The 24,777-nt window shown below is 35.6% G+C and overlaps 1 protein-coding gene across 5 annotated transcripts in view; it reads right to left on the bottom strand.

Moving 5' to 3' along the window:
- Window positions 1-67: 67 nt before the first annotated feature.
- THRB (thyroid hormone receptor beta) overlaps window positions 68-24,777 on the bottom strand; it is a 249,541-nt gene continuing 224,831 nt past the window's right edge. For 3 of the 5 annotated variants that reach the window (XM_081345364.1, XM_081345365.1, XM_081345363.1), the window contains 6 exons: window positions 23,567-23,667; window positions 21,105-21,252; window positions 17,836-18,041; window positions 11,718-11,864; window positions 7,059-7,317; window positions 68-4,694 (listed from right to left, as the gene is read on the bottom strand). In XM_081345364.1, the coding sequence (XP_081201490.1) occupies window positions 4,453-4,694; window positions 7,059-7,317; window positions 11,718-11,864; window positions 17,836-18,041; window positions 21,105-21,252; window positions 23,567-23,667 (1,103 nt within the window). In that variant the 3' untranslated portion in view covers window positions 68-4,452. Of the gene's footprint in view, window positions 4,695-7,058; window positions 7,318-11,717; window positions 11,865-17,835; window positions 18,042-21,104; window positions 21,253-21,584; window positions 22,469-23,566; window positions 23,668-24,777 lie in introns of those variants that run through there. The other 2 variants (XM_081345366.1, XM_081345367.1) reach the window with 2 other exon arrangements.

The following is a 24,777-nucleotide window of genomic DNA, read 5'->3' as shown; positions in this document are numbered from 1 at the left end:
GATAAATCACAAATGTTCAATATCTGATTCTGACACCTATATTTTGGCACAGTGCTATTGTTTTTTAAAAAGAGAAATAACATTTTATATAATGCTCCACTTGATATTATATCTACAGCAGAAAACAAACCTGAACAGCATGGGACATCATAAACAATCAGAATTAAAGCTGCATAGTCAAAAACTCAGATGTTTTATAGTCAGTCAAAAGACCTCCCCACAAAGAATAAATGGGTGTACAATTTACCTCTCCTAGTAATCATTATGAAAGCTATAGCTGAATATGCTTCGAGATGTTTCTTAAAATCTCATACCAGTGCTTGCAGGATTTATTTGTCGTAAAGAAACCCGAGGTATCAGATTTTAATAATTTAAAATAATATGTTTCTCTGGTGTGACTAAAAATGGAAACCATTGTAACATGAGCACACTTACACATGAAAAAAGAAGAGCAACTGGAATTCTGGGTTTGGGATATCCAAAATGTGGCTCTTCAATTCTGATGAATTGTTGTCTGAATAGCATAGAGCACATTGAAAATCAAATATGAATTTCATGTATTTTTGTTTTGGGCTAAGCTTTAATATCACATCATAAAGAGCTAGTGCAAATCAAAATATAGCATTCATTAGATTGTGGTCTTAGTTTGTTATAGGTTTTATACATAACATATTATAGTTTTCTAGAGTTGGAACTGTTCCACAGTGAGATTTCTTACTAATCAAGATAAATGGATGGGAGTAGATATTCTCTTCTTATAGTAATAGATTATTGAAAAACTGTGGAGTATCACGTTGGATCCAAGATTCTTTCCTTGTCCCCTTCAACAAAAGAAGACTTTGGACTTCTTCTGAAAAATAATCCTAGATTCTATTTATTACTTTACTTTGAAGAAACATTTCCACGGGTACTTAAGGCCAAAGGTTGAGGTAATCTAGTCCTTACTGGATGCCCCTTTTCTGTTAGGTTATGATCTTTGACAGATTAACATGGAACTAAACATTAATATAGATATTTATATTTGGGACAGAGAAAATGAATAGCAATACTAGAAAGATTTTAAAAATAATAACTATTTGTGTTGTGATGTAAACCAGCTAGGATATAATCTTACCTATAAAGTTAATAATAGATATGCACATCATGCATTTTTTGCAGCAAAATAAAAAAGAGATGGAGATTTAAAAGTAAAAATGGCATAGGCAAATAAGATAAATCCCCTCTCTATGGCCTCTCTACTGCTATTAGGTGATCTTCTGGCATGTCGACATGTTATGACACTGCACACATGTATGACAAAAACTAAAGTTTGCAATGCAATAGTGCAATGCTGTCATTATTTTGATGAAAACATCTGGTCTAATGGACAACTCCAAGTTCTGAAAAAGTAGAACTGAAGAGAGAAAAAATATATGATATGGTACATTTTCATTTTTTTCTTACCAAATAGGCCGATTGCCACCAAAATTCTTCACATATGTTGTCTAGACAGATGTAAATGTGATCATTTTGGGGGAAAAAATCAAGTTGATTCAACTATGTTTTTGGACAATCATTTTTAGAGCTCTCAAGCTAGTAGTCAACTCTGAAAATATGTAAATGTTTATGTCATCAAAATTTGTACAAGATAAGAAACTGCAGACTATAAAAATTTCTCCAGTGACAATATCCTTATATGCCTATTCTGTAGGCATACCTAGTTTATCAAAGGAAAATGATTCCTCCCTTGCCCATGAAGCCCCATAGAACAGCATTCCCCAACCTTTCCAGATTGACAGCCCTGTGTGCGTGTGGGGAAAGGGGATGGTTTTGTGCAAGGGGCAGATGTGCATACGTATACATACCCAGCTCCACTTGTGTGAACAGTGCGCTCGTGCATGTGGAGCTACAAGTGCCCGTGCCCGCCACTCATGAGAGCGGGGCTATAAGTGCTGGCGCCCACTGCTCATGTGAGTTGGGCTGCACACACATGCCAGTCCGCCTCTCACACAATCCAGTTGCAAACAGGCCATAGCCTGGTAATGGACCGCAGCACAGGTTGGGGACCCCTATCATAGAAGATATCATCCAGGAGAAAAAACAATCCTTGATAAGGCAAACTCACTGAAATCTTGATTTAGGTTGCTATAGAACCAAAAGTGTTTTACAGAAAGCAAGCTGGAATGTGAACCTTTGTTTTGTAAAAACTAAAACATTGAAGTTAACCTGCCATTAAGAAGTGTTTCTTCTCTCCAATTCATATAGACTGAAAGTTTTACTGCATGGTTTCACATTTACTGATAAGAACTACCATTTGTAGACTTAAATCAAGTGTATTTAAGTCATTGAAAATTACTTAAATACAGTACACCTAATTCTGCACTGAGCTCTGATCATGAATGGGTGGCTATTGGGTGCATATACATTGAAAAGACTTTTGTCATCAGTGGAATTAAGCATGGCTGAAAAGAATATTATAATTCAAATTTTGTCCACAGTGACAGTCTACCTGAGTGCAAATATTATTAAAGAGGACAAAATGATTTGGAATTTAGAATTTCAAATATTCATTTGGAATAGGATCCAAAAGCTTGAGTGTATCTAACAATTTACATTCTGTCAAATCCTTTTTTTTTGAAACGGATTTCCATGTCATGGCATGTGACACTTTGTTCACAAAAAAATTAAAGGCCCGTATCTCTTGGTTGTATAAAATGCAATTCACAAGTCCTAGGATTCAGGGTACTTTACAGTCACTGAAAGGCTGACAGTATATAGATAGAAAAAGGATATACGACTATACAGAAGGGAGTGAAAAGGTTTATTAGAGACAACTGGAATTAATTTTTGTTGAGTTGAGGGAAGGATAGAGAAAACCTTTCTGATGTATCATATTAAATTGGGAAGAATTCATTGCACAGATGTTTTATGGTTTAGGAATTGCATGTGCTAGAAGAGACAAAATGGAGGAACCAGGGAATCCTGGTTAAAGTCATTATCATGTGAATATTTAAAACATATAAGTGGCAAGGGTCCAGAATTACTAAGAATGTAGTAGTATATCTTCCTACTGACTCAGTTACTTATTAAAATATTTTTTGGCAAGTGGGAGAAATATAGTTAACTATGACTCTAATGCAGGGGTGTCAAACTGCCAGCCCGCGGGCCGGATGCATCATAGCAAAACCCCGCCCACCCCATTGCCGGCAATGGAAAAAAGTTATGATACATTGCGATATCACGTGACATTGCGAATATGACACCCATGCTCTAATGTATCCAAATTACTATTAAGAAGAAAAGAGATCAAGGGCCTTGGCTCTGTATTGTTTTTGCTTTTGGATTGAATAAATGAGGAAATGAGAAACCGTGTTCACCTGGGAGAAAAATAGGACTCTGACTGCATTTTGGAGGTTTTTGCAAGGGTGGTCCTCACTAAACAACCACAATTCAGATCGGCAGGTTGATTAAGTGAAGCATCATATGACTGTAGTGGATTTAAGGTGTGACTCCCACTGCTAAGAAATCACCCATGGTCATTAAAGTGAGATATCACGTGACCGCAACTTGTGATTTTACTGCTGGCTTTTTTTATTAACTCTGTGTGATAGAAGCTGGTTGTGAAATGCACAAATGGCAATCATGTGACTGTGGAATGCTGTGTAAAGCACTCAAATGTCAATGACATGGGGATGCTGCAATGGCCATAAGTGCAAGGACCAATAATAAAATTACTTGTTCAGTGTCACCATAATTGAACAGTTGCTAAACAGATCAGCCATTAAAAGAGGATTACCTGCAATTGAATTTCTAAAATACTCATAATAACCTCAAAATGATGATAAAATTATGATTACGGGGGAGATTTACTTGGATAAAACTCATCTATTCTTAAGCAAGGCAAGGTGAAATTAGGCATAGCTAAAGTTGCAATCCTATACCTGGTTCTGGGAGCACACTGCAGAGAACTCAATACATCTGAATTATATTTCAAGTTGTATATAACTGCAACTGATCTCATTTGATCTTCAGCAAGATTAACACTTGCTAGATTGTTCTGAATTGCTCAGCATAAGTCTTGTGTCCAGAAAGTGAGTTAATACTGTATAAAATATGGCAGGATTTATCTATCCATTTTCTTGCTTCCTCAATTTATTTGTATTTTATCCATATCTCTCCAAACAATGAGTATAAACATGGGTCGCCTGAGTGCTGGTGAATAAACTTAAAATTCTCGAGGTTAAACTCTCAAAGGATTCACATCGAAAGGAGTAAAGGACACACAAAAAACGCAATTGTGACAAATACCCGCATTGAAGGGATATCTTCATTCATTCATGCCTATTAAAAATAATCCTCCAAAGGAGGTGGTACAAAATGGGAATGGACCAAAAGTAAGAAGAAAAAACTAGGCAATGGAATGAAATGACACCCAGTAGTGCTATAGAATTTCTGAGAATGTTTCCAGTCTTTTTAATCCTCAAACACTTCCAAGAACAAAGGAGGAAAGAGTTCTGTGGGGCATTCCACCTTCATGTGCAGGAAGCGGCTTGCATGGCAGGCTCCGATCATTCGTAGGTCTGTCACTTTCATCAGCAGTTTTGGCCAAAAGTGTGCAATATGGTGCTTTCTGTAATTAATATAGTGTTCAAACGCCAAGAGGAAACTTTCTTGACACTTTTCTATTCTTTCAATGCTGACAAGACCTGGGCGATCTGTAAATATAAGATTTGGTTAAAAAAATAAAAGCTTTCATTCACTTTTAAAAGTATATTCCTTCCATTACTTTTCCCCAGGCTACATATCTTGAATCTCTGCATGATCCTTGTGAACTAGTAGCTAGGAAAAAGGGACTATTGACAGGAAAAACAAGCCTGGGGTGGTTTTTTGGGGGAGGTATTCCAAATGAACTATGACTGGAATGTGTGTGTGTGTGTGTGTGTGTGTGTGTGTGTGTGTGTGTGTGTGTTTGTATGTGTATATCTTGGCAGAGTCAACTATATCAGAATGGTGCTTACAATCAACTGATTAATAAAACTTACATCATATATTTTAAAATGTCTGAGGTTTGTGTTACCTGGTTGTGCTAGCTATTTTCACAAAATTAAAATTTACCCCTGTGGATAACTGATCTCTGAGCATATTTAAACTGGACAGAAGTTGGGACCTGTTGCATTCACTGGAAAACTCAATTTATCTGTCAACTTGGATGACATAATGCAACAGTTCACTCTACTGAAGCTGAAATTGCAAACTCTGTTGCAATATTTCAGTTGCCATAAAACCAGTATGTGAGCTCTATTGTGTCTAGACGGGTTTTTCAGGGTCTTTGGGTTATTCTGTCCACCGCACTCATACCCAAACATACTGCTGAAATTTAGTAGTAAATATAAGTGCTTTTTAAACAAAAAAGAAAACAAACTAAAAAGTAGTGCAGTAAGCCCCCACTGGAGAGAGAGAGAGAGAGAGAGAGAGAGAGAGAGAGAGAGAGAGAGAGAGAGAGAGAGAGAGAGAGAGAGAGAGAGAGAGAGAGAGAGAGAGAGAGAGAGAGAGAGAGAAGTAAATAGGCTGAAAGTTGTCTCTTTAATGACTTGATTACATTATTACTTCCAGTTTTTTGAGAGCTACCAGCTCTCAGAACTTTCCTTTTTCCTTATGTATTATTTCTTTTGTTCAAGATTCAGTGCAAAAACAACAGGCTATAACAGTTGGATGACAACCAAATAAAGTCTCTTGCAAGACTAGTTCTTTTCTTCTTTTCTCAATGGTAATTACATTTCTGGAAGACCAATTTTGTTTGTGGTAAGGGAGTTAAACTTTCTTCCTAGCCTCTCAAGTCATGGTGAGGATTTCATTCTTTCCATTAAAATTGATCTCTGAACTACATCTCTTTCTTGACTTTTCTACTTTTATTCTACTTTCCCCCCCAAAGAGCTCAGAGCAATGTGAATTGTTCATCTCAGAGCTCTGTGAGAAAAAGAAAAGGATAAAATGGGACTGAGAGATAGCAACTGACTCCAGACCACATGAGAGTTTCAGAATTGAGAAGATTCTGAATATGATCTAATCACCAAACCACACTAACCTCTGGATTAACAACAGCTATTGGGACCTAAATAACACTTAAGGCCCTTGCAAATAAAATGGGAGGAAAAAAGCAAAAGCCAATGTTTTATTTCTACTTCTTTGGTCACTGCATTGGAAAAGTCACAGCATCATTTTAAAATAAATTCTTAACACGTATTTGGTCTGCTATAGCTAAGACAGCAACCATGTTAAGCTTTGCCCAGGATTCTTTTACATGCTAGTCCATACGGCAAAAATTATGCCATAATGCTTGTCTATGGTCCATATTCATACACAATCACAAGCAGACAAGAAATTGGGCTCTGATAAGGAGCAAGGATAGGATACAGAAAACACAGGAAAGTGCTGGATAATTTGCCTCACTACAAGTAATCTCACATATCTTCATATACAGTTAATCTCATATGCTCACACACAATTTAATGTCACTAAAGAACCTAAGCATCTCAAAGTATATCAGCCAAAGACAAAAAAAATCCAAAAATAAAGTTTGCTCATGATAAGGATGGTATAGACTGTCAATTATATCTACATTATTATAAAAGCATGTATAACCGTTTTCTGCTATTGATTTAACAAATTGTTGTTTTTTATTCTAAGAAGGAAGTACAGTTGTTGAATGATTGTTTCTTTGTGGTTCCATTCCTCTCCTCTTTTATCATTACCAATGGATGGGAAATCAAATACATCAGGAATCACAGAGTTTGAGCCCACATAGGGAAAAACTGGCCCCTTGCTTTCTAATGGAACACTTGAAATAGCAAAGGTTTGTGTGGAGATATCTGTCTCCAAACTCATCAAGGAAAATCTGTTGTACTAAAGTTCCTTAATACCATGAAATCAGCATTGTATAATAAATGATTTTTAACAGTGTTATCTAATTTTTATTATGTTTGTTTGAAAAAGTTTGTGTTAATCTTTCTATAAGGTTTAGAGAATCCTTAACAGATAAGGATGTTGATTCATAATATTTAAAAAATCTTCACACTCACCTGAAGACATCAGCAGTACAGCCTGAAGAAGAGCAACTTCTGTATCATCAAGGTTGAATGATGATAGCGACATACCCAAGTCAAAAATGGCATCTGATACTACACCAAGACCCCCATTTTTCAACTGGCCTCTTGTTACTGCCATTTCTCCATTTAGTGTTAAGGTCTCACTTTCTGGGTCATAGCGCACTGCTGCTCTGAGGGACATGATCTCCATGCAACAACCTTTCAGAAGTATAATTTGATCTTCACATGGCAGCTGCAAATAATTGCAGGTGGAATAAATTTTCCCACAGAAAAAAATACTTTTATGCATAATAAAAACAAACACAAAAACAAATCTTCCCCATTATGAGGTAAGTCTAGAGACTATCACTGCCATATTCACAGAAGATTGGGTCCTTTAAACAATTTTTAATAATATTTTCTTCTTTCACTTTAATTTCCATAGAAAATTTTCAAAAAGGAGAAACATGGAACAGCTATACAATACCTTTGCCCGAAACCATCCATTTAGAAGCCCTGTTAATTCCAAACTTTTAAAATGGTTAAGATTTGCTTAGAAGAATATCAGTATATGTATACAGAGTACACCTGGAATTTCTCCTACATGGTAAATGGCTGACCAAAAGCCAATCTATAAGTTATTTTAAAATTTGATTTTTATCATGATGGTGGTGACTGGAAAGTGAATAAAATTGGCAACTTTGTATTCAAAATATTTTTTCATTGACTATTATTATTAAACCAGTTTATAAACTGCCAATTCCATAAATTAGAAATAGAAATCAACAGAATATTCCAAGAAGGATACCATCCTGATTTTGTGTGTCATATGGTAATTAATTCTGCTAATAATACTCTCCTTTCATAAATATTCTGAAGATATTTATTTTTAGCTATGAATGCTTTCTTCCTCTGTCTGTTCAGCGAAGGCGGAGAAATTATTTTTACAGATGTAGTGATTACATTTAGCATTGCCAAAACCATTCTAGAAGCAACAAAAGTTTGCCTTCATAAATTAAAAGCCATATTTTAATGACAGAAGAATTGTTGGCAAGTAGTTGGGCTTAGAAAAAGACAAAATAAGTAAAATAAAAAAAATAATTTTAAACAAGACTTCATACGGAAAAACAAATATTATGTTTCCCCCTTCTTCATTTCTTCCTCTTCTTCCTTTTCTTTTCTTCATTTGTCAGCTTGAGGAGTGATTGATTTACTGATAGCCTAATTGAACTATAATTGACATTCCTGAAGAACAGACAAAAAATAATCTATACTGGAAAGGGAGTCATAATGAAAGATACTACAACCATATTCATTCTCAAAGAAAGTAATGTTATTTCTTAGCAATATAAATAAGGAATAAAATAGGAGATTGAGGGATAAATTATCAATATTTATTTTGAGATCATTTTGAAATTCCTTCAATACATATTGCTATCAGCTTTGTGCCATACGTTTCTGTGAAGGAGTAGAATTTTACAAAAGAGGTGAAAACTACAGAATAAATGAATAATGTTCCTTAGCCAGATAGTAGCCAACCTGAGCTTGTTATCTCTTTTATTAGGACGTGTAATAGAAAGTAGGCAAAATGGCTACAAAATAATTAGATACTGACCTGCAGCCAATTTGAGGGAAAATATTCTAAAATCAATCTCCAATTTTGCTAAAATACCAATTGTTACATTTCTTTTTACCATTGTTCTCTAATGAACAGAAACTGTTATTTACAGCTGAAATGGCAATATTTTATATGTATCTGATGTACGGTACTTCAGTGTTTTTGACACAAACCTGTGGATTCTGTGGCGGTACTTTATATGTACTTAAACTGTACTCCAGTGCTTTTTGATGAAAACTTAAAGACAAACTATTCATTTTCCCCCTGTAAGCTAAAAAGCACTGAAGCACATTTTAAAACAGTAAAAGGAGAGGGAAAGAAAGAAAGAAAGAAAGAAAGAAAGAAAGAAAGAAAGAAAGAAAGAAAGAAAGAAAGAAAGAAAGAAAGAAAGAAAGAAAGAAAGAAAGAAAGAAAGAAAAAGAAAGGAAGGAAGGAAGGAAGGAAGGAAGGAAGGAAGGAAGGAAGGAAGGAAGGAAGGAAGGAAGGAAGGACAAGCAATGAAAGCAACTGTGAGCTTCAGAAACATCTTGAGATGAGTATATCTAGTGTAAGAAACCATAGCTAAACTATTATGTTGAAAACTGTCATTCTCACTGCTCTCTAACAGTAAGAATGTTATACGTTCCGCTTGCTCTTGTTTGCTGATTGGACTGAAGGTTTCTTGTTGGCTACCTAACATCCAACAAACTCCTGCAATCTGCATCAGATCATCTAGAGAGGAAAAGTTGATTTTGCTCTGAATTTCAATGGGGTTCAATGACATAGGACTCCTAATGGGAGCATAACATGAACCGAAGTTCAGCAAAGATATGGACAGTATCTGCGCTGTTTCTTTGCAATCTAGTACTAGATGCTGTGCTTTCAAATCAGTGCTTTTAAAATGTATCTGTACCATTATATTTCTAGTCATCTTTAACCACAGAGCTTAGTACATTTCCTTATTGAAATGTTCTAAATCCTGCTTTAATTTTTTTTAAAAAAAAGATACATTGATGAAATACATCTAAATAATATTGCTACCCAATGTGGAACAAGTTTGTCAAAGAATATATCTAATAATTCAGTGTCATACAAAGCAATGTTGTGAAATATAATGAATATATATCTTCCATATCACTAAATTAAGACTCTCAGTATCCAGGTAGCTTGCAGACTATGCTAAGGGATAATGACAGCTCAGTAACATCTGGAGGGGTCATAATTTTCCTCTCCATTTCCTGTTTAACAATATCATCTGAAGAGTGGATATTTTGAACATGACATTTGGATTAACATTTTTGTTTTGTTTCATGTCAACTCCAATTGCAAAAATCATCAGTCACGTACTCTATGAAAGTTTAATATGTTTAGATTAGGATTATATCAGAAGATGCTTCTGTTCAGGTTGAGTAGGCTCCGAAAAACTTCACACATATCCCACTAACAGGCAAATTATATGGTAATTATATGGTATGCTAAATATGTACTGTCAATTCTCCCTTTTTGAAAAGTTGAAAAATGCATGTAGGCTGCCCTGAATTGCTTTGGTTAGTGAGATGGGTAGCAAGTAAATTAAATAAATAAGCAAACAAAGTAGACATACCTAAACTGACATTACCACACAATGAAAAACTTAAGCATTTAATCTTAGGTGCCATGTCTCATGAAAGCTATCCAAAAATTATATGTAATGGGAGTGGGCAAATAGTTTCAATTTGGATTGAACACATTTTGTTTATTATAATATGAAAAGAGAAGCCCAACATAGGCATATACTATGTTCTATGTAATCCATATTAAGCTATTCAATTATGGGCCTGCCCTCAACCCTTTCATCTTCTCCAGGGAAAACAGCATCAATTTGAGTATAATCCTTTTCTCTTCCTCTATCCTCAGAATGAATGGTCCGGGCAAGGAAATAGTATAAGGAAGTACATGACCAGGTTCTTATAGCAGCAACAATATTCTGGATAATGGCCTGCTACCATAGTTCACCAAGCAGTTTTCTACATTGGAATGGAATGGGGTTGTAGGAAAAGGACTGTGGGAAAAGAGAAGCAGCAGGCAAGGTCTTAATATGAACCCACAGCCAGCAAATTAAGCTTCTCTTTTTCAAAGAGCTTGCAAAACAAGGAGAGGAAAAAATAGATTGCAGTGAGAATGGTTCTTTTGAGTTAGGGACCAGAAATAAAGGAATATAGTTTTACTAAAAGAAAAAGGTAGCCATACTAAGCTATTAAACTGGAAGTAACAAAATGATCACTACCAAATGATAAAAATGCATTATTTATCCATAAAATGACCCCTCTTCAGGGCAGCTCTGATGTACACAAAAATATGCTCTTTCTTAAGTATGCTCTATAGCTTGTTAAAAAATGACTGTAGGCTGTTCAGTTATATATTAGGACCTACATTTGAATGATGGTTTATTCCATATTAAATTCTACTTTGATTTGAATTATTATCATTCACTTAGATAAAGAAGAGTGGCCCATGTTTTTTTATAACTTCCTTTTAATTCTAAGGAGACATAATGGCACAGGGGATTTCAGACCCTATCTTGGTAAAATAGTAAGTCAAGATTCTGAAAGCCTAGCATACATCATAAATGCAGTTCCTGGCCCTTTAAATGAATTCATGTTGCTACTTTAAACCAGAGATAGACAGTACTTCAGGAGTTTAGGCCTGCAAAAGCGATGTCTGGCTTTGGAGAGGCTACAGAAAGCCATCTGGTGATACTGTGATGATACTAGAAAAAGAAATGAATGACATTTTTTCAGGGTGTTGGTGGAATTTGTTTTGCCCAGTAATATTCCTATTACTGCTGGAAAAATCACTGAAAACTCTAAGATAAGGTCTGATCTGTGCTGTCAAAGGATGCTTTATTTTAGCCCATTTGTATTGGGTGCCTATATGCACATGGACCATAATTTTCTTTTTTTTTTGTTCTGAACTATTATAAGATAATACAAAACATCTATGGACAACAACAATAATATCAACAATAAAAATGCTATCAGAAACCAAAACAAATTAAATAGAAAAGGAATTCATACCTCACAGAACATAGGCAACTTTTTGGCAAAATCCACCACTCTTGTGATTGCTGGTGTGATAATTTTTGTAAACTGGCTGAAAGCTTCTAAATCTACTTTCCCACCTTCTGGGGCATTTACTATTGGTGCTTGTCCAATATCCTCTGGCTAACAACAGAAAACAAAAACATTGTAAGAATGTAATTTATTTACCATAAATATGGATTCTTTTTAAAACGGTGCAATGTTGGCAACTTAATTTTGCTTAATTGTAAGTCTTGGCTACTGTGTAAGATAAATTTACATCCATGTACATATGTTTTGAGATACCAGTGCTTATTTGTGTAATAATCTGTGTAATTACTACTTGCTAATTTTAAAAAAACATGGAAGCAGTGTGGCAGCTTGTATATGAAAACATAAATCTAAGGTTGTACCCTAGCCCATCTAAGAATATTCTTCCCTAGAAAATTAAAAAGATAGTCCATATTAACTCTTGCATAAACTGTATTTCTTATGTTTATTGTCTATATACAGTATATAGATATGTATGTATGCATTTGTATAGTTACTGTGTGTTTATGTATTGTTATTCCTTTTGTTTTTTGATCACTACACTGAAAGATTGTGACAAACAAAGGATATTTCTTCAGCTGGAACAGCCTAACAGATAAGATAAATAGATAGAAAAGAAATCAGTAAGGACTTTTCAACTTTTTGTTACCTGCACTGTTCTTGAAAATGGAATTAATTTTGGAGATTCAGTTCAAAGTTGTGTAAGATTCTATTTCCTGTCTCTTAACCTAAAGCTGTATGATTTGTACAATCCATATCCTGACATTTAAATTAAGATGCACTGTTGGAATACCTGAAAGACCGGGTTGGGAACAGATCATAATGGAGAAAATCTTTGTAGTTGCTAAGAGTTGACACTGGCTTGATGGCACATAATCAATCAATCAATTCTAATTTCTTGGAAAGGAAAACTGGCTTAAAATTCTATGGTTATATGTAAGTTAAAATTAGAAGAAACAAGAAAAGTTTCCAAGGTCTGTTGACAAGTCAGTTCTAATTTCTTCAGATGTCTTCCCAAAAGCCTGCATCACCAAGCACAAAGAACTACCAGAGGACTGGAAGAGAGCTGATGTAGTTCCCATCTTCAAAAAAGGAAAAAAAAAATAGATCCAGGAAACTACAGACCTATCAGCCTGACCTCAATACCTGGCAAGATTCTGGAAAAGATAATCAAACAACAAATCAGCGAACACCTTGATGCGAACAAAGTTATCACTAAAAGCCAACATGGGTTTGTCAAAAACACATCATGCCAGACAAATCTTATTGCATTCTTTGATCAAGTGACAAAACTAGTGGACCAGAGGAATGCTGTAGATATAATTTACTTGGACTTCAGTAAGGCATTTGATAAAGTAGATCACAACCTACTACTTGATAAGATAGAAAAATGTGGGTTAGATAGCATCACCACCAGATGGATCCGTAGCTGGCTGACAGGCCGTACTCAGTGTGTGGTCCTCAATGGAACTGCATCTACATGGAAGGAAGTGTGTAGTGGGGTGCCCCAGGGCTCTGTTCTGGGCCCAGTGCTCTTCAACATCTTCATCAACGATTTGGATGAGGGGATAGATGGGGAACTCATCAAATTTGCAGACGACACCAAGCTGGCAGGAATAGCCAATACTCCAGAAGATAGGGTTAAGATACAGGAGGATCTGGACAGACTCGAACACTGGGCACTATCTAACAAAATGAAATTCAATGGTGAAAAAAGTAAGGTTCTACATTTAGGCAGGAAAAATCAAATGCACAGGTATAGTATAGGTGGTATCTTGCTCAATAGTAGTAACTGTGAGAGGGATCTCGGAGTCCTAGTAGACAATCACTTCAATATGAGCCAGCAGTGTGCTGCAGCTGCCAAAAAAGCCAACACAGTGCTAGGCTGCATTAACAGAGGGATAAAATCAAGATCAAGTGAAGTACTAATACCACTTTACAATGCTTTGGTAAGGCCACACCTGGAATACTGCATCCAGTTTTGGTCACCATGATGTAAAAAAGATGTCAAGACTCTAGAAAGGGTACAGAGAAGAGCAACAAAGATGATTGGGGGACTGAAGGCTAAAACATATAGGGAACGGTTGCTGGAATTGGGTATGTGTAGTTTAACGAAGAGAAGAGTGAGGGGTGACATGATAGCAGTGTTCCAATATCTCAGGGGCTGCCACAAAGAAGAGGGAGTCAAGCTATTCTCCAAAGCACCTGAAAGCAGGACAAGAAGCAACGGATGGAAACTAGTCAAGGAGAGAAGCAACCTAGAACTAAGGAGAAACTTCTTGACAGTTAGAACAATTAACCAGTGGAACAACCTGCCTCCAGAGGTGGTGAATGCTCCAACACTGGAGGTTTTTAAGAAGAGACTGGACAGCCATTTGCCTGAAATGGTATAAGGTTTCCTGCCTGAGCAGGGGGTTGGACTAGATGACCTCCAAGGTCCCTTCCAACTTATTATTATTATTATAAGATACACAAGAATATGCATTATTCTGCTGCAACACAGGAAGGATACCTATTCTAGAATTTTTAGCTTATATTTAAAATAAATTCTAGTGTTGGTACCCTTCCAACATAGTCATAACCAGTATTATGTCCTTAAACAGGATGTTCTGATTGAGGAAATGCCCTGGACCCAGTTCCCTATTCCTTATGGAATCTCAGGATTGATCAGAAGTGCAATTTCACTTTCCTACTTTAGGATCCTTCTGGAATTTCAAATATTTACTAACAAACAATTTTGTTGCTCAGTTAAGGTTGTATTTACTAGTAGAGTTCAATTCAAAGATAATTTCTGCACCTGAATAGTATCAGATGTGGTTTTTTTTAGAAACCATGTACTTGGAATCCAAATTCAAATACTTGTCTAGTTCAAATTCATAAAGAAGCTGATACATAACAATGTGAGATATAGATTCAATCAAAAGAAAGTAAAAATAGTGTATACTATTTATAAATTATCTATTATCTGACACAGAATTTTCTTTTTAGCAGTAGTCAATTACCTGTCTTAGAGCCTACTTTTTAATTTATTTTTATGTCAAAAACTTTCTGCATTGTACGTGGATATGTATACTTTCCCTATATTTCAGCACATTAAAAAGTTCCCATAAAAGTTTCTGGTGTTAACATTCAGTATCTATGAATTAAATCGGTAATATGGATTACAGGTAGTACTTAATTTATAACAATTGGGGCCAGCATTTCCATTGCTAAGCAATGCAGTCATTAAGTAAGCTGTGCCCAATTTTATAACCTTTTTTGCTGTGGTTGTTAAGCAAATCACATGGTCATTAAGTAAATTCAGATTCCCTACTGACTTTGCTTTTTTGGAAGCCTCCTAGAAAGCTTGCAAATGATGATCATGTCATGCCTCAACTGTCATAAGTTCATGTCAGCTGCCAAGAACTTGAACTGTCCACATTTTGATCACATGACTGTGGAGACACTGTTGGTAGTAAGTGCAAGGACCAATCATAGATCACTTTTTCCAGAGCTGTTGTAACTTTGGAAGGTGATTAAATGAAAGACTGAAAGATGAGGGATATCTGTTATCATCATTGAAATTATGTCACCTAGTAATTTCTGTGAACAATTTATATATTTATTTTCTGATCTTGCTATTGACAGCTATTTATACTAATATTAAATTATTATACTTAGTGTATTTATTTGTGTGATAGATATCTCTCTGTGTTGCATGATTTTACAATTAGAAGAAAATAAGAAACTCTTATAAATTATTTAAACAAATACTCTAAATTAACTCCTCCAACCGACAAGCTCTAGTTATTCCATGCACTACTATTTTTTTCCTACTTTCTTTATTCCACTGATGGAATGATTTATTCCTTATTACCATGGGTTGATAGATAATCCACAACTTGTGGTACTCGGATGTTGCCATATCCTAAAAGTGGTACAAAGGTTGAAAAGCCCTGCACTAGATGGCAGCAAACAGATTATAACACCACCACCCCACCCCCCGTCTCTCTCTGTGTGTGGCAGCCATCTAAGCAAAGATTTTGCTCTGGAAATTATTTAGGAACTGTAAACTATTCTAAGAATATTATGTGACGAGATGAAATAAAGGACCAGGGCTTTGTTAAGTACAGGAGCCACTGTAAAAGAAATGTCTCATTTCACAGACCAAAGAGCTGCAACAGTCACATATTTTCAATTACAGTTCCAATTAAATTCATTTAGCCAAGGATGGGGTAATAATTTTAGGGCTTCCCATTCTCTGCCTGATTAACCCAGTTACAACAGGGAAAATAGAGTGATAGTGAAAGCCCTCACAACCAAATCAGTCCAGTCAATGAGACAAAATTTGATAGTTCCACAGAAGACCTGCTGGATCAACTGAAGCCGAGCAGATTGCTCTTCATGCTGTATCACCTCCTAGCATTCTCCTTCATGCACCATGATTGTCCAGATGGAAGATCTTGAATTGAGATAACAAGGAAAAACACTTCAAGAAGAAAGTATATTTGGACTGCCTCCACTGTGGGCTGATGATATACTGTACTGTTGTAAGTACAAACCCTCTAGAAATAATGGGTTGTCTTCATTCAGGGCAAGGAGCTGTATGGATGGGGCCAGGGGAAGTGCAGCACATCAGTGCCTTAATAATTAGTTCAACAATCAATTAGCTCTCACTATTGGGAATCATTTTGTAACATTCAACTGGAAACTGTCTTTTCATCATTTAATATAATTACGTTTCTATTCCCTGGGCAAAAATAACTTATTTTCTTGCCTTTAATGTATTTAAGGTAGGAAAATCATCGTGATAACCCATAATTTGAACATTTAATTTTCATTTTTCACTTTTCAAAAACTTCCTATAAGTGACTAGACTCACTGTATGTTGCTTTAGTTTTCTCCATTTAGTTTAGAAAGTGCACAACCTCAGATTGTTTATGCCCTCTAAGGGTATTACTGAATTATAGTTTTTAATATGATAGGAGCAAAAATTGTAAATAAATTGGGAATAATCATATAAGAGCATAAACTTTAATATAATTTAGTGGGGTTTTTTAACCTTGGTTCTACCCATTTTTTTATTCTGTTTTAGCCCATTTTTGACTGCGGACCTTTGACTGAAAAAAATTACCGTGTTCATTTAGAATTCTCTCCATCTAACAGAGAAAATTACGGAATGCTTGTAAGCTCCAGTATTACAATATATTTCATTTTTTAAAAGTAAGGACTGATGATTCTTATATTATTCTACCATTATCCAAAACTAAACCCTTCTCCTGTAGGAGGAGCTGTTATAACTTGAAAGTTAAAAAATATATAAAATGGATAATAATTTGTAAAATTTGGCCTCTATTAAACTAAAATAGTTGAATACTAGAACATGCCATAAGAATATAAAGAATAACAGTCCGTATGCTACGATAGTCCCAATGACATCAGTGGTTTCCATGGAGTTTTATCAGAGGATTACTATTAAGGATTTTTATTTACTTATTGCAATAACTATGTGAGAAATAACCATGTATTCATAATCTATTGTGTTCTATTTTTAAAAAATAATTACTGCATGGTACAACAAAAGTCTTTTCTCCATATAATAAGTGTGCTGTATTATTAATTTACTACTCACTGCCTTAAAATATTATGACATGCACTAATACAGATGGTATTAAAACACAGTTAAACAAATGAATGGAGGGCCAGTATATCAGGGAACATTAAGCAGAATCATTGCATGCAGGCATATAATTCAGACATAGAGGGCAATAGACTCCCACCTATGTAAACCTTTGGCAGCTTAGGGTGGCATTTACATCTGGAAGGAGCTCAAGGGTGGCAAGTGAATGGGGTGAGAATGTGAATGGATGGGCTGGAATTTGCTTTCTGCAGTTTGAAGAGGCATTTTGAGATCCTTGCTTATTTCTAGCTATATTAATCCTACAATATAGAATTTAGGCTTGTTCCATCAAAATGGCAAAAATCTATCCTATGAATGTTAAGCAAGTACATTTACTATGATGTACACTTTCACCACAAAGCTCATCTGGATAAGGAAAAGGCAGTTCTAAATAGTAGCACGTACCAAAAATTTCCTTTTCTGTTTCCAGTGACTTCCTTGTGCGTTTGTGGCCACATGTGCTTCTGTAACGATTTTAATAAGCTCCCATTCTTCATCTGTTGGTTCAGGTTTAACTCCTATTGTTTTCTGTAATTCTTCTCGACGTCTTTTCTCCCGATTTTCCTCAATCAGTTTTCTTTTTGCTAATCGTTTGCTGTCATCCAACACCACTAATGAGAAAAGAATATATTACAGAAAAGAAGACTAGGAATGCTTCTTATATGGACCTCATTATCTCTTTTGATTATTCAGATAATACCTGAATAATTGAGTAGGAGTGATTGGTAGTGGACAAATAACAGGATGATTAGCCAGGGCAAAATCTGAAGTTTTTATAACTAATCATGCACATCTTTCAAATCCAAGTGAATTCCAAATCATGGAAATTCATGGAGAAAAAAAAATTCAATACTATTATGTTTGGCCTATTCTATGCTGTCGCAAATTGAGTTTCAAAAAAATCCTTGTCAGATCTCTTAGAAGGGCATCATGTCTTCAAGATCAAAAGATGAGACACAGAATCTTAGGATAAAATATTTCAGTTTTGTGTACTTTTCAAAATGAAAAAGAATGCAGAAGTAGCTGGGATAATCACATGATTTTCCATATCCAATGAAAATACATGAGGAAATCATGCAGCTATTCCACGATCAGCCATCACCTGTGAGGCTAAGATGAAAGAGCTTTACATGAATATGTAAATGAATATATGAAGGATTCGACCACATAAAGCAGGGGTGTCAAACTCAATTTCATTGAGGACCGCATCAGCATTGTGGTTGCCCTCAGGGGGGCGGGTGGGTATGGCCAGGGTGGGCGTGGCCTACTGGGTGGCCGTGGCTAGAGTGCGTATGGCCTACTGGGTGGGAATGGCCAGCTCTACGTCGTTTGCATCAAGGGTACCTATGGGGGCCTGGGCAGGAGTGGGACAGATCTGAGGGTCTCTGGCAGAAGGAGGGTCTCTGGGCCAGGGCCAAGGCAGTGGGGGCCGTTCCCTCACTGTTTACAGGATGGCTTCGCGGGCCACATGAAACCACTTCGCGGGCCGGATCCAGCCCCCGGGTCTTGTGTTTGACATAAAGAGAGAATCCTGGCTGGCCATCAATTGACTGTGATATAGAGGAGCCTTACATGCAAACTTTCTCTTCACATAACCACCGAATATATGGCAAGGACATCTATGAGGCCTTTCCCATACAATGAAGATGTATTCTCCTGTCCTGGAGAAAATATGGAGAGTCACTGCCCTCACATGAGAGTATGAGCAATAATTTCTACTGCTGTTTATTATGTTATTGAGGGAGAAGGGGCAGACCCTTCCCATTCTTTGTCAACTTCCTTTCTGCCCCTGCTCCAGCACAGATTCCTTAATGCTGATGATGGTGATCTTTGTTCTTTTATGCTGCTGGGGAAAACTGCTAATCCTGGGGCAGTGGGCCCCCCCACAATCATAGAGGTTAGAATAGGGAGATTGCTGATAGGAATATTAACCTTACAGAATACAGTACAACTTTCATAAGGGACTCATATTTACACCAGGCAAAAAGAGAAAAAATGGCTGCCAAACAACACTTCGTTCTTTCCAAGAGCCAAAGGAGAAATGGCCTCAGACATACAAAGGCTATAATCATTTGGGATGGGTGGTCCTGTGGCAGGCCATTTGGGGCCCTACAGGTTGCCAATTTCTTTCAGACTGAATCAAGATGTTTTCATGGTGGAAGTCTTGTAGTATTTTCTACTGACAACATTTGTTTCCGTCTTAATCTGTCTTTAACCTGCCTCAGTGACATGGCAATTGCCCAGATACTCTGGTGTGAGAACATATCCTTCATGGCTGGCAGGCTAGCCATTGTAGAGATTGGAAAAAAGGGATGATCAGTCTGGAGTTCGATCCCAAGGTTCGACATTGATTCAGCCATCCATCCTTTTGAGATTGGTAAAAAGGACCTAGATTATTGGGGGCAATATGCTAACATTGTAAACCACTCAGAAAGTGCTGTAAAGCACTATGGAGCAGTATATAAGTCTAAGTGCTATTGCTACCATATTACATGACACAGTGAAGAAGACAGAAAATGAGATTTCTAGTCAAGATATACCCCTAAGAAAGAAACTCTCTCTTTATCACTAAATAATAAAGCATTTTACCACTAACCTTTTATCCCAAATCTAGAGAAAAAATGCTGCATGGAAATATGCTGTCCAAAATTATTATGTGTAATCATTCCTACTCAATGGTACAGAACCCACTTAGCATGCAACTTTTTAATTAAAAGAAAAAAAGGAGAGGTATATGAAAAACCTAACTTTCATACCTGAAGAGACATTGCTAAATCAGAATAGTCATAACCATAAGCACTTACGTAAAATCCTACTGGATCAGAGTAAAGCACTACCAAAAATAGCGTACAGTTTCTACTAAATATTTAGAGGAACCCAGACAGTTATTGAGCACAGCGCTACTGTTTCAGTCTTATATTGCTCAACAAATAATATTTAGAAGTATATTACCTGGGATATTAAGATAATATATAGACATCGTGATTAGTAATTTAATTATTCATGAACAAAGTAGCCTGGAATTTTTTACATGTATTTAAACAGTTATACACCTTTACACATATAGAAGTTTTGAAAAAAATGGATTACTTTAATATTTTTAATAAGACTTTTGTTTATATTCTTATAAAGCATTAAGACTAGTATGCTGAGGCTGCAATTTTTAATTATAATTACTTCAATTCACATTAATTAAGATGCTCCTACAAATTTTCTGAGAAACTTTGGGAATACAACCTTGCAAAGAGTTAATTTTGCAGCCATATATTCTATTTTCTTAGAAATGAAATAGTGCTTCCTTTCCTTCTGGCTAAAAATAAAACGGACAACTGCAGGATGACTCATGCAACATTATCCAACTTCCCATTTTCCCAAATCTTTAAGCTTAATTTTTTTCCCCTCCTCTGCAGGATTTTGCTCAGAAATCTTCCCACTTCTGTGATAGAAATTGTTCAACTTCTTAATATTGCACAAAATCATTTGGCCATAAGAAAGCATAATCTTTTCAAGAGTTAACAGAAAATTAAAGCTCTGAAAAAATTAATTGAACACATCAATCAATATTTTCAACTGGCATATAAGAGTATAAATTAAAAATTGGAATAAAAAATTATCACAAAAATTGAAATAAACATATCTAATGAAAACAAATAGGAAATTTAAAAAAAGCTTACAATCTGTTGCCATGCCAACATAGATGCATTTCTTGAAGCGACATTCCTGGCATTGGTTTCTTGTGACTTTGTCTATTACACATTTTCCTTCGTATTTACAGGAGTAAGTTGGATGAAGATTTTTTTGAATTGTTCTTCGGAAAAATCCCTGTGTAAATAAGAATTTACAAAATTTTACCAAATCACTGACCTGTCTGTATAAAGTATGCAGGACATTTTACTTCGATATTTATTTATAAATCCTTAAGAATATGCGATTTGATTCTAGAATTATATTTTCTTTGGCTTTTATGTCAACTGGGAATCTGAAGCTTAACTATAATATCAAGTTAGGCATCAGTCTTACATCTTATTTAATTTTTTAAAAGATAACTTTAGAAGTGACTCCTGACAAACAAGAACATGCCTCATACTGCACCTGATTTCAACTATTTACTTGGAGAAATTGTACTCAATTGTACTCAACTCTTGTTTAGTTACCATAAATGAGCTGATTTAAGGATAGAAGATTAAAAGGTCTGATGGATTTTTCCGGTTCATGGACTGTTTTCTTAAAAAGAAAATAATGATTAGTAATTCTTGTATACTTCTGACATCCTACTCCTACAAGTAATCTGTGACCTCTGTAAAAAAGTATCTTCTGGTAAACTGTAATGTTACTGATGGATGACATTTGAATGCACATTAGATATGTATTGAATTAGATTTTATACCATGACACCTTAGATGGATTCAGTTCACAGACATTTTGACCAAACACATCCCAAGAGTATTTTCTAGGCTGTAATGTATTTATCTGAAATAAGTATAAGAATGGCTTAGCTATAATTCTTGTTTATAACACACATTGAAATCTCTTTTAAGGCTAACCTAATGTATATAAAACAGAATCTCATTTCCATCTGCTATGCTGATGTATGAAGAAACCAGAAGCTGAAACTAGCTTTAAAGAGAGCAGAACCTCCTTACCATTCATCTCTATTATAGTTTTGAAGATGAATTATAGACTCAGTGAAATCAATGGCCACATACCTGGTACCACTTTGACAGTATGCTATTGAACTAAAATTAAAAATGAAAAATTCTTTGGTGCAATTAATTATGATTTATTTAATTAATTATAAATTAACAATTTTATTAGGAGGATTATGAAACAAACAATAACATTTAAGAATGCTATTATAAAGTGATTTATAAAATACATTAGCAAAATTTACTGCATCTTAAAGATGACTAATTCGCACACTGCATTAAGCCACTATGTAGTTTGACTTAGTGTGATGTGTGAACTGTTTCATTTTTTTTATCAATGAGGCAGATGCAGGAAAAATCCAGCTTCCAAATATTTTTACAGTATAACTAGTGGCCAGCTTGAGGCCTTTTGAAGCCCCTAAGAACATGCTACTAGAATTTAGTAGCAAATAACTTATTTTAAGATAAATAAATAATATATTGCATACATCTCTCACAGATTTAGCACAACGATTTTTATTTTTACTAAAAAAATAGTATCCTGAACTCTTTCACTTTGCAGCTGTAGAAAAAAAAATCCTTGCCCACTTCTGCTTTAAAATTGACATAAACGTATAGCTGGTGGTGGCTACAAAGGAAGATATATTTGATACATGGCCTTGAGAGAACTGGACTCAATTCCAAGTCATTAATATATGACCAAAGTTAAAGAACAACAAGGAAAACATAATCCCAGTCAGTACAACTAATTTCTTATATAAAACATTGCAGGATCCAATCTGAGTCGGTCACTGGGACCAGACGTTTAGTCTTCCAAGCTTTCAGACTAGTGCTAGTGCGGACTAGTATTTATTTACACATAAATATTATGCATAGAATAGCCCAAAGCATGCATTCTGGTAAAGAGAAGTTCTCTAAGGATGGGGTTCAGCAGGAGTTGAAAGGTTGGCAGATTAAATCTCTGGTCCTGATGACTGACTCAGATTGGATCCTGAAACATTATCCTGAGATATGTATATTTGCCTTCAGTCATAAAACATTATTGTTCCAGGGAACTCACTGGACTTATACTGCTATATAATGCCTTGCTAAAAAAATCCAGATAAAACAGGTTTTTGAAAATGTTTGAGATCCTTTTTTCTGTGAAGATAATTACAAAAAAGAGGGAGGTAAAAGAGTAAGACTGCAACTTATCAATAAAAAGAAGGGAGGAAGTCATAACTCTAGACTATATTTTCTTTTTCTTATCCCTCATATGATTTTTATTGTTATTGTATTTTAAAATTCTAAAATCAATCAATTAAACGGGAGTCTTTTTTCTACTGCAAGCACAAACATTATTTTGGCATATTATAAAAGGAATATTCCTGTTTTGTTATATATAACATATGCTGTCCCTACATGGCATTTAAACCGATGTGATATCTATAATAGGAAATCAAACTAGTTTATGATTTCTAGCTCTTATTCATTTACACTGCTATTATTACCTTGCAACCTTCACAAGTGATACAACGATAGTGATATCCAGTGGCCTTGTCACCACAAACAACACATAACTCATCCTTGTCTAAATAACTGGGTATGTACCCTGCAAAGAATTAAGAGAGAAAGAAAGTTTATCATTGCAAAAACTAAATTTGAAAAGAATCCCTGTTATTTAATGCATGTAAATATAACTTACTACTCTGACATAACACTTTCTTAAACAGAGGCAGGAAATGCACAGATATTAAACAGTCTGAATCAAGATATTATAAAATAGAAAAAGAAAATCATTTAGGAAGCTAAAATTGCTAAAGAAAACATTGTTGCCAAGATTAACATGTTTCTATACATTGCACAATTCTGAGAGTTGACACCCAAATATCTTAAAGTTGCCTAGGTTGAATAAAACTGGCCTAAAAGAATGGAAAATAATAGATAAATATTTGGAAGAAACCTTAGACCTAATGGAGATTATACTTAACATAAATTAACATAGAACTCTAAACTACCCATGATGCTATTGCCAGTCAAATAGGAAACTTGGAGATTACAAAGATTGCACTTTAGGGGTCCTGTGGTTTCTAAATGTCTGGGTTCATTTTTCCCCCTTGCTAAAAGATGCTTGCTTTTCTTCTTCCATCCATCTCTGAAAGTCTGCAGATACTTTTAATCAGCTTCTCTCTGTGAGTCAGTTATGGGAACAAGACCTGACTGGAAACTGCTGGACTTCATGTACATTCTTTTTTCTGTAGGTTAGGTAACACCTGCTAGAATTAGCTTTTGCTGATTTTTAAAAAATGATCGCACCCCAAATTTTTATTGTATTCATTAGATTTGTCTGCTGCCCATCTTGCTTAATTTGTGAGGGACAAGGGGATTTGTCAAGCTGTCACAGGAATTTTCAATGATATATATTAAAGCTTGATGGTATAAGAAAAAAAATGGGTGCATCTAATCCTTAACAATATAAAATACATTCCCTTGGGCAGTGATGGTGAATCTTTTAGAGACCGAGTGCCCAAACTGCAACCCAAAACCCACTTATGTATCACCGGGTGCCGGGTGGGTGTGGCCCACTGGGTGGGCGTGGCTACAGTGGTCATGGCAGATTGGGTGGGTGTAGCCAGGGTGGGCATGGCCAGCTCGATGTTGCTCCTGGGGAGGGATGAGTGGGGGATGGGCAGGGTTGGGGGAGATCCAGGGGGTCTCTGGC

This window comes from Vipera berus (assembly GCF_964194415.1).
Source record: "Vipera berus genome assembly, chromosome: Z".
In the NCBI taxonomy this organism is placed as follows: domain Eukaryota; kingdom Metazoa; phylum Chordata; class Lepidosauria; order Squamata; family Viperidae; genus Vipera; species Vipera berus.
Note: the sequence above shows the minus strand (reverse complement) of the source record. Positions and strands in the feature narration are given on the sequence as shown.